The sequence below is a fragment of the Perca flavescens genome, chromosome 23 (assembly GCF_004354835.1).
Source record: "Perca flavescens isolate YP-PL-M2 chromosome 23, PFLA_1.0, whole genome shotgun sequence".
Classification (NCBI taxonomy): Eukaryota; Metazoa; Chordata; class Actinopteri; order Perciformes; family Percidae; genus Perca; species Perca flavescens.
Window position 1 is genome coordinate 18,638,303 of NC_041353.1, and position 19,941 is coordinate 18,658,243.

The following is a 19,941-nucleotide window of genomic DNA, read 5'->3' on the forward strand; positions in this document are numbered from 1 at the left end:
CCACAATGCATTGTTCAGCATGGCTGCTCCCTGTTGTCGGCGTGTGTGTAAACAGTCGTAGCCAAAAGAAGAAACCAATTGGAGTTTTAATGAGTCATTTAAATCTCACGACCACCTTCGGAATACAATTAATTAACGTCACGTATCAAGGAACAAGGCAAAGATGAAGATTAAATCCAAGTCTTCGTATCACAAATCTGAGAACACCTACAGGGTGAGAGTCCAGACATGTACTGCAGCATGATGCTAACGTTAATGAGGCGCAGGGGGTGTAGTGGAGATAAAACACAACCCTAGTAGTGTATTAACAGTTTGTTAAACACATATTTTATTTTCCAATTACGGCCAAGCAAGTCAAGGGGGTGTCCTTGTTAAATTCACTTAGAACAGTTAAATAAGTTATGGAAAAGATGCTATTTGACCTAAAATCCATAGAGCGCCATTACTACAACATTATTGTTGGGTTGGTTATCTCCCAGCTCTAGCAGATAATAACCCCTTCTGACTTCTGTCTCTTTCAGTTTCTCACTTTTGCTGAAAGACTTGCCAATGTTAACATTGACGTCATCCATCGCATTGACAGGACTGGGTCTTATGCAGAGGTTTGTACAGTCAGCAGTTTTGGCAACATAATGGTTCCTCCAATTGATATAGTGAGCTTCTCAGTGTTTATATGGTTTGCATGTGATCAGTAATGACTTGTTTTCACCATACATAGGAAGTAGAAACATACTTTTCTGAAGGGCTGACAAAATGGAGAGACCTCAACTTGACCGAGCATTTCAGTATGTATCAAATATAATCAATAACACATCATTTGTTATATTAGTACAGCTTAACGTATCTACTACTAAACCTGAGGAAAGATGCTGTGTTTTGTGGCCAACGTAAAAAAACAAATGCCTTTCCTTCCCAGCTACATTTTTGAAAGAGGTTTCAAACCAGAGCCAGTCATTCAACATGCTGGTTTTCCATCAGAAGTCGATAGTGGAGAGTCTGAAAACGCACCTGGCTGTCAAGAACAGTCTGGCCTACCAGCCACTGCTGGAGTAAGTAGTCTTGTGTTTACAAGAGGGACGGAATTGTTGTTGAATTAGAAGGTTGTGTACTAGCGGCGTCTCTCCTCTCTCCTCCTTTCTCCAGTCTGGTGGTGCAGCTGGCCAGAGACCTGCAGACTGACTTCTACCCCCACTTCCCCGACTTCTTCGTTCTGATCACCTCGCTGCTGGACACCAAGGACACCGAGGTCCTGGAGTGGGCTTTCACCTGTCTCTCCTACCTCTACAAGTACCTGTGGAGGCTCATGGTGAAGGACATGACCAACATCTACAGGTGAGAAAATAAGAGTCAGACTCTGTGGAGGCTTTGCAAGTGAATCTGTTTATAACGTGATGGATTGTTGTAGCACTCACCTATTATTACTTTTTTTTTTTTTCACCCCGCAGTTTATACAGCACACTGTTGGAGCACAAGAAAGAGCACATCCGCAAGTTTGCAGCAGAGAGCTTCTCTTTTCTGATGAGAAAGGTGAGTTTTTTTGCATGCGAGCAGATGTCAAACAATGGACTAGTGCATTTCTTGTGCTTTAAAGTTCAGTTTCGTATTATAGTACATTTTTGTGTTACACGGTAACTTCTGTTTTCAATGCGGTCTCATTTTGTCACACAGGTTCCAGATCTTGATGCCCTGCTGAGTTATGTGTTCTCAGACCTGCAGCAGCACCCCGACAAGGCGGAGGGAGCAGGTCAACTGCTGTTCGAAATGTGCAAAGGAGTCCGAAACATGTTTCACTCCTGCGCTGCAAACGTGAGTTGTTTTTCTTTTTTCTCCCAAGGAGTGGGTGATGTTGCACGCAGAATCCCCACTCAGTGATGGACAGGAGTTTTCCTTTTAAAGTTGTATAGCACAAAGTTATGTGTTGCCGGTTAGGTAGAGTTAAAATCAATCAAATTGAGGTCTGTTGCCAAGCAATACAACCTTGTAATGTGTAAATGTCATTGAATTGAGGACTGAACAAAGCTGTATAATAATAGACACAGTGATCCTGAATGTTCTGTTTCTCTTTACCCATCCCGCCAGGCTCTCCCTGTAGCTTTGCGTAAGCTTGGACCCTCGACCAACCCAGGAGCCTCTCTGCCGTGGGACACTGTTAGGGACGCTTTGGATCACATGGCCCAGGCTGCAGCCAATCACATTGACAGAGAACACTTCCTGGTTTTGTGGGATTCCTTACAGGTGGGCTAGATGTTTTACTTTCAATCAGAGCATTCAAAACCACCCTTCCCCAGACACTTAGATCTAAAAGGCATGGCATAGAGTAATCCTCATCGGTCGTTTCTCCACCCTTCAAGGATTTCTTTGCTACTTGTGTCTGATGGTGGTGTGTCCCCCATGTACAGGTCAGTGTGGTGGAGGTTCTGGGTGCTATGGAGGCGAAAGGAAAAGAGGCAGCCGAGCAGCTGGAGAGGCTGCTGTTCATTCTCCACACCCTGGTGTCCCACAAGGACGGAGTAAAGATCACCAAGCCGGAGGCTGTCTGCCAGGTAAGAAGAGAACAATAGTTTCTGAGATTTCATTACATACAAAAATAAACCCCTGTTGTCCCCATCACAGTCTAAATGGTGTCTTTTTGCTGTATGTTGTCGTCGTCTTATTTCCTGGCGCCTACAGACGGTGTTGCGGCTGATTCAGAGCTCGTCTCTGAAGGCTTCTTGTTCCCGTCTGCTCCTCCAGATCACCTCCTCTCTGCTCCTCGGGGAGAACGTCACCCTGCCCAAAGCACTCATCCAGGAGACAGTCCAAAAGGTGTGTGTTTGAGCTATACAGGAAACGAAAGAATGAGATTTGTCTGTATGTTTGAGAGTTTGTCTTACATGTGCAGGATGTTGGTAAGGACATTGTGTGAGGAAAGGTTTGTGTGTTGTATACTTGTGGCTTCATGTGACATCTGTCTTCTTTACAAGGTGTTTGGCAGCACAATGGGCCAAGATGTGATACTGGAGTTCACCAAGGAGATGTTCACCATGAAACAGTTTGAACAGGTGAGTCGTCACTAGATTATTAGAATTATATGCAGTATTTTATGCTGTGCTGTTTCTGGTTCCCTAGGACTCTCTGACACTTAAGTTTCTCTCCCTCCCTCTCCTCTAGCTCTTCCTCCCCAGCCTGTTGCGCTTCACCGCTGGGTTGTTTGGCTGCAGCGATCCCCTGTCTCGCCACTGTGGCCTGGATACACTGGTCAGTCTGATCCTCGCCAAAGCCCCGCCCCCCACAGACGGCTCCATGGCCTTTGAAACCTACCCGCTGCTCTTCACCGGACAGACCACAGGGTGAGATACCGTAGCATTCGCATATTAACATTCAAAAAACAGCCCGAATAAGTATTTGGTTGTCTGATTTCTGCTGTTATCCTGAATCCCCTCTCTATTTCTATTTGAATGTATTATTTTCCAGGATGTAAATATATTTTCCTCCTCCAGCAGAGTGTTCAGCAGTAAGGAGGCAGCTGAGGCCAGCAGTGCAACATCAGAGCAGCCTGCGGTGCCAGAGCTGGTGCTGTCGCTGATCCAATTTCCTGAGGAGCAGGACCAATCCATCTCGGACCTGTCGCTGCCTTGGGCCGCCCTGGTGCTTCTGCCACACCTCAGGTAACACACACACACACACACACACACACACACACACACACACACACACACACACACACACACACACACACACACAGACACAGACACAGACCTTATGGCTCAGTCACAGTTAAATTTTTTAAAGATGATTTTGCAGACATGGACAGTTGGAGAAGTTAATGCGTTCTTTGGAAAAAATAAAATGTATCAGCCAATTTTTAATAATGGATCACATTGTAAAAAGATAGCTAAACAAGAAAATAGGATTCTGATAAAATCAACCCCAAAAATTGTCTAAAATCTTTTTAGGTTTAACCTGTGGTCAGGTGAACAATTCATTCACCTCACCTGTTGACTGTACCTGCCTGGAAATTCTCTCTCTCTCTCTCTCCCTCCCTCCCTCCCTCCCTCCCTCCCTCCCTCAAAAATATAGCTAAATCTGTTCTACAGCTTGGGTCTCATAGTCGTTGCATTCATTGCTTTAGAGTGTTTCCTCTCCACATCAACTGTAACCTAAAAAAATCTTTGCCTCATTAAAAAACAATGGTAATAAAATAGGAAATAAAACAATGTATTTGGATGTTGATATGGAAAGTCAAAACAATCTTATATTACGACAGGAGCCTGGACTGTTACTGTGAACAGGTGACCCGTGCTTCCTCCATGCATTGCTAATATATATAAAGGATATACTGTATTCAAGTTTCTTTTTTCTTTTTCAGGCCCATTGCTCCAGCTAGCGTTGTTCCCGCTGTGACTGCTTACTTAAACCACCTCCTGTGTGAGATTGAGACAGAGAAACTGGGAAAAGGTTTGTGGTTTATTGTTTTCTTTAGTTTTTTATGTTCACTGTGAATAAAAAGGGTTAGAAGCCTAAATGGAAAAACGTTCATAGCAACTAAAGCAGCTGTGATTTATTAGGGGTTAAAACTAGTGCTTGGTTTATCGATTAGTAAATCAAAAGAAAATATATATATGTGAGGATTTTGATTATTAAATAATTGTATTAGTTAATCATTATAAGTAAAGACACACCATATGTTTTCTGGTAATCGCTTTTCAAACTCGGCAAATCTCTTTGCTTTTCTTCACTTCAGATTGTAAATTGAATGTGTTTAGGTTTTCCGAGTTAGTAAGACAGACATTTGGACTGCAGAAAAATAGCTGCAGCTCCATAAATTCCCACTTTAAAAGTGCCAAAAACTTCAACCACAAACAAAAACATGTATTTAAGTGAATTAAGTGATTGTATTCCTTATATAAAGAAAAGTCCCCTCAAATCTGTTTCCCTTCGTAGTGACCGATTGACCCAATGAGTGTGAAAAACGGAGCCAAGGTTTTGAGTGGTCCATTAAGTATGTACGTATGTTTTGCTGTTCTCAAGACTGACTTAAGCCCTTCTGTCCCCCCCTCCCCGCTCCAGCTGGTCTGTTTGTAGCCAGACAGGCCCTGAGCTGCCTGCTCACTCTGGACGGCTCTGCCCAGCTTCTCTCACTGGTCACTGTGGACAAGATCAACTCAATACTACGGTAACTACAGCATGTGTGGCTTAATAATGTATGTGTGAGGTTGGTAATGAATGGATAAATAGAAAGAAAGCTACAACTTACTGATATAAAACACATCCATACCTCATGAAAAACGTCTTTCTGTTGCTGAATGTCTCTATTTGTTACAACAGGGAGTAGGGCTGGGGCGATATGCTTTTGTCCCGATTCGATTCTTTCACGTTCACCATTTGATTTGTATTGTAATTTTCATTTACTGCGATTGTAGAAGTATTGCAATTCAATAGTATTGATAATTGCGATTTTCTTTTCCTTCTTTATGTGGTGTAGCAGAGCCAAAGTATCAAAATGATTGGACGGCCGACTTCTTAAATTCCAGGCAGTGCAGATTTATTTACAGCATGCCCAACGCGTATAAATGAGGACAATTTTAAATAAATAATAAAAAAATAAAAAATCTTGAAACTTTCAAAAGAGCCACTTGCACAAAACAAAACTACTCAACCAAATGAAACAACGCACGTTTTGATGACAGCACGGCTTCTCTCTCTCTCTCTCTCTCTCTCTCTCTCGATTGTAGAAGTATTGCAATTCAATAGTATTGATAATTGCGATTTTCTTTTCCTTCTTTATGTGGTGTAGCAGAGCCAAAGTATCAAAATGATTGGACGGCCGACTTCTTAAATTCCAGGCAGTGCAGATTTATTTACAGCATGCCCAACGCGTATAAATGAGGACAATTTTAAATAAATAATAAAAAAATAAAAAAACTTGAAACTTTCAAAAGAGCCACTTGCACAAAACAAAACTACTCAACCAAATGAAACAACGACGCGTTTTTTTGATGACAGCTTCTCTCTCTCTCTCTCTCTCTCTCTCTCTCTCTCTCTCTCTCTCTCTCTCTCTCTCTCTCTCTCTCTCTCTCAGCAAAAATGCCACCTGCTTTTACAGGGCTCTCAATCAGCCCCGGACCGCACCACTATCACCCTGCGTGCACCAATTTTGCACATTACCACACTCTAAACAACGCTAGACAGTTTGTACTTATGTTACACAGATAAGGAACACTTTTCTGAGGTATGCAACTTCCTCCAATCGCCCCTCAAATGCATAAATCAAACGCGTGACAAATCACTAGACACAGGACACCCCCATCCCTTGGTTCTGACCCGTGATGTCAGTAATGACATCATCAAACACACCAGAAATGATCGGCGGCCCCACCCCAAACATTTTAATGCATGGTGACCAGACAAAGGAACAAAGAAAAGTGTGAGTATGCAGAAACAAACTATTAACTGTTCAAACCTACACCTTAATAAATCTAACTGAAACTAAACTGTAAATGTGTGTTTGCTTCAAACCGGTGCTTGATGTAAGAATGTAATCATTTTAACACAAACAAAGCCGTGGTAGTTAGTCCTGAAATGTTACACAGAAGCAGTGATAACATCAAAGCAAACTGAAATCAAATACCATATGTAAATAACTAGAGCATAAATGTGGACAAATGTACACAAGCACCAAGGGACACGTGGTGAGTGCGTGGTATCTCACCCACTTTGTCACACTTAAACAAAAAGTTGAGTAACACACTTCTAGAGACGGTAACACATGAGACATTTTTCTAAAACGAATGCATATCACTTGTCGGTCAGTCATTAGTCTATTTCATTTGTAAAGTACATGACGTGTACATTATGCTTTTTCTGCTTTCCGTCATTCTTGTTGGAAAAGGATATGATGTAGTCGCCATCGGCCGTACCGTATGAACAAAATATGTTTAGGTGAATCATTGAATCATCAAAAAAAAAAAAACCGATTCTAGACCCTAAAACTCGTCGCAACCCCCCCACCCCATCAGGTAGTAAACACCTATTTCACTTCCACTGAAGGGTTACACTCATAACCACCGTGTTCATTGCGGTTACAGGAGGTTTCCCACTGACCTGTCGGCCCTGCTGCTAGGAGACCTGTACTACACCCGCCTGTCACTCAGCGGCGTTTCAGAGCACCTATCCCACAGTGCACTGCTGGAGCTCCACCAGATACTGCACGCCAACCTATCCTCCAACATCTCCAAGGTATGTTTGAAGGCACGGCAGGAGACTGGAAGATCATTTAAACACAAGCATTTGCGTTTTTGTCCTTAAAGCAGCATTAGTTACCTGTGAGCCGTCAAGAGAATATCCAAGGAATAATATAAATATGTTGAAATTTTTTCCACCAACGATTGAATTGTTTTCTCTCTCAGATCCGCCTGCTGACTCTAAGGATTCTCTCTCAGTTTGAGGCAGAGCTCCCTCCACAGACTGAGGTACGACCACATTCTTATAAAACTCATATAGAAAAACAATGAGCTCATTAACTTATTTGCGCGAGTGGCCGCCGCTCTGTGCAGGGTGAGGAGAATGTGGAGGTGCAGCCGGTGTTTGCAGTTTGCCTGCAGGCGGAGCTGGTGCCGGCTTCGGTGCAGGACTACAGAGACAAGCTGCTTCACCTCCGGAAGCTGAGACACGACCTGGTGCAGCGCAGTCTGCCTCAGGGGCCGCCCGGCACCTTCCAGCAGGTACAGACACAAGCACTTCCTGGCTGTTCTTTTCTTCTTCTTTTCATGGAAAATAGCAACGCCACGATAGTGTTCATCTATCCTTATGACAGGCTTTCTGTGTGTAAATGTAAGACATGCTCGTTTTCCTTCAGGTGCCCCTGCGTTACCTCATCGCAATGCTGTTTGTCAACTTCAGGCCACTGTGGGATGCAGTCATTGAACTTCTCGTGTGAGTATAAAAGGATCCCGCCAAATTAAATTCAGCTGACATAAACTTATGCGGTGTACTTTTTGTCGGTTGTACACATTTCAAATAAGGTCAACATTTATAGACATTGTATTGTCCCTATGAACCCATCTATTTTAAATGAGGAACGCTAAACAATGCTAACAGGCTTTGCTGTTGGAAAAAAAAAAAAATAATAACTTTGAGTCTGTATTTAAATGAGTCTCTTTCCTCTTCTCAGGAGCCATGCCAGAGGGATGGACAACAAGGACTTCTGGAGGGTCTACCATGAACAACTGGAGAAGGTGGCGGGGCTGGCTGGTAAGGCTGCCTGCTGTGTTGCGGGACCCTGGTGCTTCATATTGTCACAAGTTCCATGTAAAGTCTACATGCTGGGACCCCCAGCGTTGGTGAATGGAACTGCTAGGGGAAATAGGGCAACTTGACTATGATAGATAGATAGATAGATAGATAGATAGATAGATATCGATCTTTCACAAAGTTCTTTCGATAGTTCAAATATATAATTTGCTGTATATGTACAGATCATGATTACTTAAAACTTTCTTAAAAAGTCTTAAATTTGATGTGTTGAGACCTGCAGAAACACTGTTTATATATGCCCATTGCACATACTATATATTTTTGCACATTCTGAACTCAATCCATTCACCTCTTTTTGTTTTTGTTTTGTTAAACAGCTATTTTGTATATATTTCTGTATCTGTTTATTTCATATTAATGTCCTATATGTTTGTTTGTTTATGGCAAACTCCTTTTAAGTGTAACTTACTTTGGCAATGAACCTGATTCTGATTCTGTATGTCACAGAAAAAGAATTGCAGGAGAGCGCCGAGGATGATGAAGAGGAAGAGTGTGGTCTTCAGGGCGAGCCGGGCTGCGACGTCATTGAAAGCGGAGACATGGGGGTGCTGTTCCTAGAGCAGCTGAAGTTGACGTCCAACCCCAACGAGAGGACCGACTTCCCTAACTTCCGCAGCCTGCTGTGGCGCTGCATGACGGAGTTTCCCGACAGAGTGGAGCCACGTAGCCGGGAGCTGAGCCCGCTGCTGCTCAGGTTCATCAGGTTAGTGGTCAGAGTGTTAAGGAGATGTATTTAGGAAAAAGGGTTTTAACAAAAAATTGCCCGATTGATCTTTTTCCAAATATGCTTTAAGTCTGGAAGTATCTAGCCCGATGTCATTTTTGTTTTCAGGAATGAGTTTTACCCCGCCGACCTGCTGGTGGCACCCACTCAGGACTTGAGGAAGGTGAGTGACGCTACCCTAGAGGAGTCTGGGATAGCTGTGGAGCAAGAGGAGGAGAGAGAGGAAGAGGAGCAGGAGGCGCAGGACGGAGGCAGACAACAGAGGAAGGCTCTTCCACGGAGAGCTGCTGCAAAGTAAGACATCAGGATCAAACTGAATGTTGTTTCCACCTGCCTTGTGAAAGTCCTTACTATTACACAAGTCAGGTTTCCTACTTTTGTTAACGTAATGATATTATTAGGGCTGTCCTTGATTAATTCGACTAATCTAACAGATCTGTAAAGCAAAAGCACCACTTCAAATCTTGTGTTCACCTGATATGTGTTCATACATTTCTTGGAAATAAGTCATTCAGTATGAAAAAAGCATAAAAAATGATTAATCAACAAAAGAAATCTTAGTCAACTAAGGCCGAAACGACCAATTAGTCGATTAGTCGACAAAGAAGGGGCAGCCCTAGATATAATTACATCAAAATAAATGTGTCAACAAAAACTGGGCTGGTAATCTTTGAAATGTTTAATACTACCTTTTAATAATACTGTTATACAGTATCTGGGTTTCAGGGTTTGTTGATACCTACTGTATATGTAAACAAAACCCCTTTTTTATTTAGAAGCCACATTTGTAAAATGGAAGATGTTGTCTAAACCTAAGCAGAGGGCTGTTTCACAAAAGCAGAATTTATATATCCAGGATAACTGATAAAGCGAGACTTGACCTAGTCTAATCAGAGCATTCTGGCTCGGTGCGTTTTACAGATCACATATTTAATGATGCTAAAATGGAGAATGTGCATATATATAAGAGTGAGCAGCAGCTTCTTATGGAAGTTTGATGAAGTGAAACACATTATTTGTAAGAAACACGGCCGCTGTGATGAAACAGCGAGAGAAAACTTGTAGACAATTGCGGACCAACTGAATGTGTAAGTAGCCTAAAAATAGACATTATGTGACCACGACTCGGAACTGAAACCGACATAATTATAACATTCAAGGAGTTAGGCTGCTAATCATTTGCCCTCATTAACAGTTGTATATTTTGGAGTAAAAGTGAGCAGAATGGTTTCAGTTAAGAGAAGTGGTTGTAAATGTATATTTTTAGACTATCATTCAGTCTGTTCACGGTTGTCTGCCACGCAATTTCTTGCTGTTTTATTATAACAGGTTTGCCTCTTCCCAAATATGCTTTGCTTCCTCGTATATATGGACATAGAAAAGAAAGATGCTGAAAAATTGGACTCCAAAATGTAGAAACTATGAAGATAATTAAGTGATAAACTCAATGTGCACTGTAAACATGACTATAACGGAGTATTCAACAGTTATTTCCCCCAAGCAAAATATTAGGTCAAAAACCATTAAGGTGTCCTCTCCCTGTTGTTACATTGAATGTACAGTAGCCTACATCACTATATAGTTACTGGTCCAGTGAACTAAGACTATAATTTGGGAGGACTGTACAGTGAGGATAGGTTTTTATAATTGTACAAGCTTCTCAAATTATAGTCTTAGTTCACTGGACAGAACACAAGTTGTGTTCTAAGAATGGCAAATAAAAAGCAAATGGAAGAGTAACATACATAATCCTTAATTGTTAAAGAATAGAAAAAGAAATAAATCCTCTAAAAAGATATATTGGTCTCTGACCAGTCAGCCATTTAAGCCATTGTTAGAACCACTATAGAAACACACATCTATATAACACTTTATATACTGCCCTTCATTACCGACTTCATTTAAAACACATTTAAACTTGATCAGCCTTTTCTAATTATCTCAACAACTGCCAGAATATATTCATCAAACTTTTAACATTTACTTATACAGCAATATAACAGCACCAACGACTGTCGCATTAGTAATTTTTAAAATAATGGTCACAATGTTAAAATAATAACAGTATTTAACAGCAATATGTACCTGTTGAATTTTAATGCAGGTTGATAACAATAGGGTAAAACCACTGCTGAGTGAACAGAAAAAGGCTCCAGGATTAATACATCCTGGCTGTTAGCCTGGCCAGGAGCAGGCTAGCTGCAAAGAATAAATCTCCATGGAAACTTAGGTGCTTCTGCTTTCGTGAAATGAGTCAAGGCTTAAGTCATCCAGGATAACTGGGAAATCCTGGCTGAATCCGCTATCTAGGTTTTGTGAAATATCCCTCAGTTGTTCAAAAGCTTTGCTGCATAAATAGTCTGGAATTTGTTTTAAATCAAAACCAATCAGGATCTGATCAAAGAAAAGCCTGGACCACGGTGTGGACCAAACGGCCAAAATTTGGTCAGACTAAAAGCGGTTTAAACCAAACCATGGTCCGGTTTGTTTCTAGTGTGAAAGCATTTTTTGGATGGTTTGGACTTTCGGGCCAAATACTGGACGCTCTGACAGCTGGTAAGCTGGGAAGCTCCTTTTTAAGGACTTCCTCAGTGTTGAGTGTGTACATGAGAGAGGGTAACTCGGTCAGCGCTCAGAGCAGACAGCTGTCTGCTGTCGGAGCAGAGAATGTATCAGTTTACTTGTTAAGTGGTAGTAAATGTACAATGTAGGTTTCAGTTTGTCTCTGAATAAATGCTGCAGCTCCTCAAACCCCAAGTAGCCTAAAGCTCCCGTGTCGTGCTTCTCAACAACGCAACAAAACAAAAAAGAGCCGCGGCAGCGCGGGGAGAGTAGTGGCCAGTTGGACAAACTCCCACACAGAGAGAGGATAAGAGAGGAAGAGGAAGCCCATCTACAGACCTATCAATTACAACTGTCGGGAGACGCAGCTCACGTATGTGATGACAACAGGACGTAGTTTTGTCATGAATGGGTCTGCAGCGCGCTCGCATAACTACAGTGTGAAACCAAAACTTACCGGATCCAATGCAAAAACATGAACCTCGGTTTGGACTTTCAGGTGTGAAAGCCCCCTAAATCTGACCAGATTTTTGATACCAGCTTTTACAGTTTTTGATAGTATCGATAAAGAACCTAAAACTACTTAGCTAACTAATCCCTGGCCCTAACCATGATAAGCTTTACAACTACGATGCAGGGATATACAATAGTTTTGGTTGTTTCTTTATGACCAGTACAACTGTACCGGGGTATATTGTCTGGAAGCATAATTTAACCCTGGCTGGGAAATGTCTTTTTTGTTTTCTTCTTCCAGACAGCTGATTGTCCATCTAAAGGTGTTTGCCAAATTCACCAACCCTCGCTCACTCTACATGGAGAGCAGCCTCAGTGAGCTCTATAACCAGGTAATCCTAAAACGTCACACACACACACCTTGTCTTCAAACATTAGCAACGTCAGAGCTGCCTGATACTGTCACCCCTCTGTATTTCACCCTAAAAGATGTCTGAACAGAGTTTTGGAACTTTGGACCGTTTTAATATGTTAAGGTTAAGTATTTTCTAAGGCATCGAACCAATATGACACGTTTCTCTCTGTTTTCAGTTGCTCTGCCATCAGGACCAGCAGATCCAGCGAGTGGCACTGGAATGTGTTCTCACATACAAAGACTCCAACATATTGCCATACAAGTAAGAAAACCACCTGAAGAGATGGACAGAAAAGCAAATATACAGTAATGCATCTCTCCAAGCAACAATCTCCCATTCTTTTCTTTCCTCAATGAGGTGATTGTGTGTGTCTTGGATAGGAATCAGAGCTCTCGTCCTCCAGCCTCTATGGTTACAGGCGGATGCATGTTAACTTCCTCCTCAGTGCTGACTCCGCCTGACATCATGCCCTCTGTTATCAAGCTATCCGTTTACTATACCTCCAGCCCGCCTGCAGACAGATGTGTATTTCTGAGGAAGTTTAGCATTACAGATGATTGTGTACAACTCTTTGTTCAGGACCAGCCAACACTGACCTGGTTCCAGGACAGTTTGACAGACAGCAGTGAACAGACCCTGGGATTCAGATTCATTTCGTATGCTGTTCATCAATCCATATCTCATTAAGTGTTTTTTAAATACCATAGAATTAAAAGATTTAATTTATTTTATTAGTTTATTAGTATCATTACGATGCTACATTATTGGCAATTAGGAGTTTTTTAACCAAAGTTCTGAGTGTCTGCCTTGCGAATAAGGCTTAGCACAAGACATTGATCTACTAGAAGCTGCAGGGGGGATGTGTTTGACCTTTGTTTTGTGTGTGTTTGTGCAGGGAGAATCTTGAGAGGCTACTGGACGACAAACACTTCAAAGAGGAGATTGTTCATTTCAACATTACTGAGGAAACGGGAGTGGTTAATGCTTCACACAGAGCCAAACTCATCCCACTGCTCATGAGGTGTGTGTGTGTGTGTCTGTGTGTGTGTGTGTGTGTGTGTGTGTGTGTGTGTGTGTGTGTGTGTGTGTGTGACTGACTGACTGACTGACTGACTGACTGACTGACTGACTGACTGGACATCTGACAATGGAAACAAAGTCCATTATCCAGCACCTCTAAAGTTCACTACTACAATTAACACATTATAACTCTTTGTAAATCTGTACAAAAATCCAAAGTGTAAAAACGTCAATATGAGGCGTTATGCGCCAGACTACCACTGGTAGGGCTAACAGGTAGCCTTACTCTGTCCAAAGTTTAGAAGAAATTCACCTACCAGCACCTTAAAAGGATTTTTTACCTCTAGACAGCCAGGCTATCTGTTTTTCATCTTTATACTAAGCTAACGTCTCCTCGCTGTAGCTTCATATTTAACGGACAGACAGGAGAGTGGAATCTTTCTTCTAATTTAGTCCGTGACAAGAAAGTAAAGTTTTTTTTTTTTTTTTCCCAAAATGTCAAACCATTCCTTGAACTTACTAAGAACCACTCACTGCTTAAATGGGAGTATTTTTTTTTTATTGGAACTGTAAAACAACATTGTGGTTTACATATTAGCTAATAAGACATTTCAAAGTTAAACTGCTTTTTATCTGCCGGAAAGCAGCAGGCTTTTAAACGAGGAATGTGCTTTCACAGATTCTCTTTCTCCAGCCAGTCTGTCTCCCATACTTCCATTGTTGACGTTTTTATCAATAATATAGGTTCTATGTTTCATTCATCTGGTGATTTGCATGGAATCAGCCTTGCTGGCTGCTTGATGCCAACATTATCTCCTTATTTAGGAAGCTTCTAAGCCTGCGATGTACTATGGGAAAAGTAGACATATTCATTCATACATAAATGATTGAAACAATAAAAGGATGCTTCTAATCACAGGAGTAATTTTTTTATGTTGCCCACTAAAAACTCCAGCATGCGGTTTTTTTATTATTTCTCTATTTTCTCACAGCTTTTCCAGAAGTAACTAACACTTCACTTTATCTAACATCACAGCCCTGTATTTGCTGTTTATGGTTCAGGATCCTGTTTGGCCGTCTGCGCAGTAAAGCAGGCAGTAAGTTTCAGGGGAAGGCGAGCGCTGCCACCCGGTCCTCCATTATCCTGCGTTTCCTGGCAGGTTGCCAAACTGAGGAGCTGGGAATATTCATCGACCTGCTGCTGGAGCCCGTCTGCCATCACAGCCAAGGTAGGAGGACATGTCTGCTGTAGACAATGAACGATTTTCATTTGAGACATGAGCAAAATCCAAAGTTGTTCTTTTATTGGTTGAAAAATGACTTACTCAGATCTTGTAGCATTTCGGCATCCTCAAGGTAATCTCAGGGCTCTGGTCCATCGTGTTGGATAATGTAGATTGCCAAGCATTTCCGAATCTGGGCCTGAATCTTGTTAATTTCTCGATCAATTGTCCAAAAAATAGCAATAATTGGCCACAGCTATTTTCTAAAGTCCAAGAAGACATCTTCATGTCTTGTTTTGTGCAACCATGAGTCCAAACCGAAATCGATTTGTATACGTATAAATTGATATAAAACATTGCAAATTCTCCTATTTGAAAAGCTAGAACTCAGTAAAGATTGCTGCCAAAGAGGCTTCTACAAAGTACTAAATCAAGGGTTAGGGTAAAAAAGTAATGCCTTACTTAGATTACTCACTGATGAAAGTAACTAGTTACACTACTAGTTGCATTACTTTTGGATTACTCCATAATATCACCTGAGATGCACCATAACTTACTTGCTAAATAACAATATAAAGTTAAACCTCATGTATGCCCAGATCAACACAAACCCATATTATAATGAGAAAATACACAAGATCTCTCTTTAATGCCCTTTAATACCACAGAGCTGACAACAAAGTTGTGTTGAATGGAGCTGGATTGTCAATTGATGGGTGGAAATAGGAATGTCTACACAGCAAAGTGTGCAAATGTGAAGGGGTCTAAAAGCTTTCTGAAGCCACTATATAGCTCTCCATGGCACAAGGCTACATTTTTAGTGTTCTAGTTGAATTTGTACCCTAATCAACATACATTTTAGATTATGTGGGTGTCTCATTAGGATTGAAAATTCTCTGCGATAACTAAAATTATGTTTGAGAAGTGTATTTCAAAGTTCTTCTAATTGGTGGAGGTACTCTGTGCCCTTTACTGCTTACATGTGTAGTTGATCCACAGATAAAGGATTTCATGATTCTAATAGTATATCATATGCAGGCCAGTACACAAGTCTCTCATGAACTGATGCTCCCCTGAGACTCTGGTGTAAGAACAGCCTTTTAACAGTCCCTCGCCAACCTTTTGTGTCCTCAGGTTCGTGCCTGGCGGCAGTGGAGAAAGCCGTGGCGGAGACGGACGTGGCTGCCGTCCTGCCGCTGGGCCGTCAGCACAGCCTGCTGAACATCATCAATGTGCTGATCCAGAAACTGGGCCACCTCATCCACATCTACCTGCCCAAGGTGCTGCAGATCCTGCTGTGTGTCACCGCCTCTGTGTCCACCCTCCTGGACAACAACAGGGACCAGGTGAGAGCATCTCAAAAGTACCAAATGAAATTGGTTGAAGTGGTTCAGATACCGCTGCTGTATTACTGTGTCATTTAAAGTATTCTTACCTCAAAAAGTACAACACTGGCTACGTTTACATGCACACCAGTATTCCACTATTATTCCAAATATCACAATATTCCGAATTTGATACAGGTCATGTAAACAGCATATTACGGTTGGATCTTCCAAATAAGGCGTTTTCCCATAAATAAAGCATTTTCTGATTAAGACGTGGGATATTCCGGTATTATTCGGGTTTTAGAAGCATTCTTTGGAATATGCGTCTCAATCTGGGTTTTTTACACACCCAGTTTACGGCCTCTTGTCTGTTTTACGGCTTATGGTCAGCTCTGTGAGTGGCTATGGTTGCTGTACACAAACCAACCAGCCAACCGTTTGCAAGGCTGCAGAAGCGATAAGAAGGAGAAACACAGCTACTTATAAACATTATCACATTATCGTAGTCGAAAAATCTTCCTTTTCGGCATAAGGGCAAAAACCGGAATATTATGTGCATGTAAATGTAGTCACTGTTCAAAATGCCCTGCATTTAGAGATTCCAAAGCCCCTCAGTGTCCTGGTGACTCAGTGTTGAGTTGTTGTTCTATCGTCTGCAGCTGCGAGCGGGTTGCATCAGTCCCCTGAAGAACCTGAGGCGACTCGGTATCCTGAGGATCCAGGACTTTTTTGACGGCTTCGACTCCTACAGCTTCAGTGAAGACGAGCTGGATGCTGTCTTCCAGGCTGTGATCTGGCCTCAGGTACATCTTACAAAAAGCTTTTGTGTTTATACGTGGGTTTTTATTATGTTTTTATTTGGGTTTTTTGTCCATACATTTCTGGTTTACATTTCTTTCTTTCTTTTCAGGTGTGTCGCCTTCCCACAGAGAGCCCTTATTCCCCCACTCCTCTACTGAAACTCATCCATGTGTGGTGCAAAAATGCCAGGTTAGAGTCTTCCTCTCTTCTATCTCATCTATCTAACAGTCATCTTCACTAGTTAATAGTAGATGTCATTCAGAGGGAGTTTAAGGAAGTCCAACAATTTTCTTTTGTCTGACTGTCTCAGGTACTTCCCCCTCTTGGCCAAACAGAGGCCAAACCAGCCAGAGTGCAATGTTCTCCTTAACGTCTTCAACCTCCTCTCAGCCAAAAACGCTTCCCCAGTGACCATCGCCATGGTAATGGACATAGCTGAGTCCCTAGCGACCGCTGAAGACTTTGTTGCCTCAGAGGCTGAGACAGAGCTGAGCGTCAACGGCTGTGTGTTCCCGGAGCCTAAAGAGGGCGCTCTCATCACTGCAGGTCAGCTGCAGTTGTTTCATATCTCGTAACTCCGTGTCAGGCTAATTGTTGCCACTGGCCAAAGTTAAATGTGCATGTTGTTGTATCTCCTCCAGACTCATTAAGTAAGGGCTCCAGAGTGCTGCTGCCTCACGTATCCACGCTGCTGCAGTACCTCAGCGGAGTCGTACGCAACACCGACAGACTCCGGAAGAAGAAGTTCAGGGCACAGGTGGCCAAGGAGCTCAACATCCTCTCCAAGTTAGTGTGTTATTTGGATGAGAACACAGTATAGTTTTTCTCTATTACTGTATGTAAGATTTGACTCAGACCTATACGCAGTTGTCTCATCAATACTTCATTTCTTTTTTAATGGGTGACTTTTTCTCTGCCAGGGTCAGTCGATTTGTGAGTAATAAGGAGCAGAGCTCGGTGCTCATCAGCCTGTTGCTGCCCTACCTCCAGAAATGCCACAATCCTGAAGTAAGATTTACCGCTTATTATGTGTCTGTTGCTTAAAAGAGACCGATTCAAAACTTGATTACATAGTAGTCAAATATTTTCGGTTAACAGTTTCTACCTTAGAACAGAGCCACCAGGGCTGTGTGTAGCACAATGAATGAACGTTCAGGTCAGAACCATGGTCATTGATTTTGGTGTGCTGAAAAGCATCTGTGCCTGGTATGCTCAACTCAGAACGACATGTTGTTGGAGTGTGGGTCTTCTCGCTGCCCACGAATAACCTTCCTGTATGTTTTTATTTCAGGAGACAGAAATCGACGTCCTGGCCACAGTGCAGAACCTGCTGCGACAGTGTGTGCAGCCCTCGGCCTTCCTGCGGCCGCTCAGCAAACTCTTCTCCATCATCCACAACAAGCTGCCCAGGCAGGCCCTCACTAATGTCTTCCAGGTACAGCACAGCACCCAACACAAATATTATGTTTACAGTAGGGCTGTGGATCGATTAAATATATTAATCGCAAAGTAATCATACCTTTTTCTTTTATCTCTTCTAAATGTACCTTAAAAGGGATATTTTTGTAATGCTCAAGTGTTATTTGAGACTCGACAGTTAGTCAACAGTTAATGCAAATAACTTAAGTCTTGTAGAGCGAATCATCTGGAAGGGCTTTGAAACTCAACTTGCCATTCAAAAACCCTTTTCTGCTCAAGGAGCTTTGTTTCTGCTAGCCATCCACTCCATCTGGATGTATTATAAGACCCGCTCCTATTCTGCCTTCTCACCTCCGGTGCAGGCATCATACAGTCAACAGAGTCCTATACTGTATGTAGCTTCTAGCCTGTATGTGTGTATTTCCAGTTTCCAGGATAAAAGCAGTACATACTGACATAATTTGAGGCTGCTGTAAATGATATTTACATATGGATAATAAAAAAAACTGAATATGCTGAATATCACTAAAATGAGAGGATTTGTGACTTTCTGTTGATATAAAGCCGAGATTTGCCTTGAATCATTGATGATTTCTTTTTTTTTCTTTTTTTATTATTATTATTATTATTATATTATTATTAATCTTTCTAACTCTAATGTGTCTGTGCTGCTCTGCTTTCAGACTCTGTCAGATCTGGAGCCTTCACTCACGTACATCACAGATTTAGCAACAAAGGTAAGATCATTTATTACATCACATTAAATGTTATGTTATTATTAGTTATACATTAACCAGGAAGATCAGAATTATTAATCTAACTCCTAGACCTGCCAACTGTAATCTCTAATCCCCCCCCCCCCCGCAGTTAAGCGCGTTCGACAGTCGACACTTGGATGAGATCTACTTTGACGTGCGCCTGGCGGCGTTCCAAGACGCCACCAGGCGAGTCAAAGACATGACGACTCTGGACCTGGACTACATCAGCACCATCATGCACAACTGCTTCCACACCTTTGAGGTAAGCAGATATATCACACAGATATACTGTCTAAAGTAACACTACAGTGGTGCTCAGAACTTTAAGAAACCCATGCTTAAGTTGACTAAAAAGAGGAATAAAAAAAATCATCTTTTGGAAATTGATCTTAATGCCTTAATTAAATCCAACCTTTAAGGACACCAATTTTGTTTGTGAATGACTAATGTATCGTAAATAAATAAATGTTCTTCCTTAAATTACAGGGGGCATAAGTAAGTACACCCCTATGTTAAATTCCCATAGAGGCAGGCAGATTTCTATTTTTAAAGGCCAGTTATTTCATGGATCCAGGATACTATGCATCCTGATAAAGTTCCCTTGGCCTTTGGAATTCATAATACCCCCCCCCACATCATCACATACCCTTCACCATACCTAGATATTGGCATGGTTTTATTTCAGTTAGCCTAATAGCTGGTTTGATTTGCATTGAGAAATGATCTTATGGAAAGTACCCCATGCCAATCTCTGCCTGCCTCTATGGGAATTTAACATAGGGTTGTATATTCTTATGCCCCCTGTATTTTAAGGAGGAACATTTATTTATTGACGATACATTATTCATTCACAAAGAAAATTGGTGTTCTCAAAGGTTGGATTTTTCCTATTTTTTAATTAAGGCATTAAGATTAATTTCCAAAAGAAGATTTATTTTTTTA

The 19,941-nt window shown here is 41.7% G+C and overlaps 1 protein-coding gene across 2 annotated transcripts in view; it reads left to right on the plus strand.

Moving 5' to 3' along the window:
* Positions 1-19,941, plus strand: part of utp20 (UTP20 small subunit processome component) — a 30,118-nt gene continuing 10,177 nt past the window's right edge. Inside the window, exons 1-35 of one of the 2 annotated variants that reach the window (XM_028570326.1) lie at positions 1-214; positions 522-602; positions 719-785; positions 917-1,049; positions 1,144-1,332; positions 1,446-1,527; positions 1,669-1,806; positions 2,080-2,235; positions 2,400-2,543; positions 2,671-2,805; positions 2,964-3,041; positions 3,151-3,329; positions 3,480-3,647; positions 4,349-4,437; positions 5,050-5,155; positions 7,068-7,218; positions 7,389-7,451; positions 7,536-7,703; positions 7,838-7,914; positions 8,153-8,232; positions 8,743-8,998; positions 9,128-9,313; positions 12,336-12,426; positions 12,626-12,711; positions 13,346-13,471; positions 14,533-14,699; positions 15,828-16,039; positions 16,681-16,824; positions 16,932-17,011; positions 17,133-17,368; positions 17,464-17,608; positions 17,743-17,830; positions 18,114-18,257; positions 18,925-18,978; positions 19,109-19,261. In XM_028570326.1, coding sequence (XP_028426127.1) covers positions 164-214; positions 522-602; positions 719-785; positions 917-1,049; positions 1,144-1,332; positions 1,446-1,527; positions 1,669-1,806; positions 2,080-2,235; positions 2,400-2,543; positions 2,671-2,805; positions 2,964-3,041; positions 3,151-3,329; positions 3,480-3,647; positions 4,349-4,437; positions 5,050-5,155; positions 7,068-7,218; positions 7,389-7,451; positions 7,536-7,703; positions 7,838-7,914; positions 8,153-8,232; positions 8,743-8,998; positions 9,128-9,313; positions 12,336-12,426; positions 12,626-12,711; positions 13,346-13,471; positions 14,533-14,699; positions 15,828-16,039; positions 16,681-16,824; positions 16,932-17,011; positions 17,133-17,368; positions 17,464-17,608; positions 17,743-17,830; positions 18,114-18,257; positions 18,925-18,978; positions 19,109-19,261 — 4,503 coding nt within the window. In that variant the 5' untranslated portion in view covers positions 1-163. The remainder of the gene's footprint in view (positions 215-521; positions 603-718; positions 786-916; positions 1,050-1,143; positions 1,333-1,445; positions 1,528-1,668; positions 1,807-2,079; positions 2,236-2,399; positions 2,544-2,670; positions 2,806-2,963; positions 3,042-3,150; positions 3,330-3,479; positions 3,648-4,348; positions 4,438-5,049; positions 5,156-7,067; positions 7,219-7,388; positions 7,452-7,535; positions 7,704-7,837; positions 7,915-8,152; positions 8,233-8,742; positions 8,999-9,127; positions 9,314-12,335; positions 12,427-12,625; positions 12,712-13,345; positions 13,472-14,532; positions 14,700-15,827; positions 16,040-16,680; positions 16,825-16,931; positions 17,012-17,132; positions 17,369-17,463; positions 17,609-17,742; positions 17,831-18,113; positions 18,258-18,924; positions 18,979-19,108; positions 19,262-19,941) is intronic. The other variant, XM_028570327.1, reaches the window with a different exon arrangement.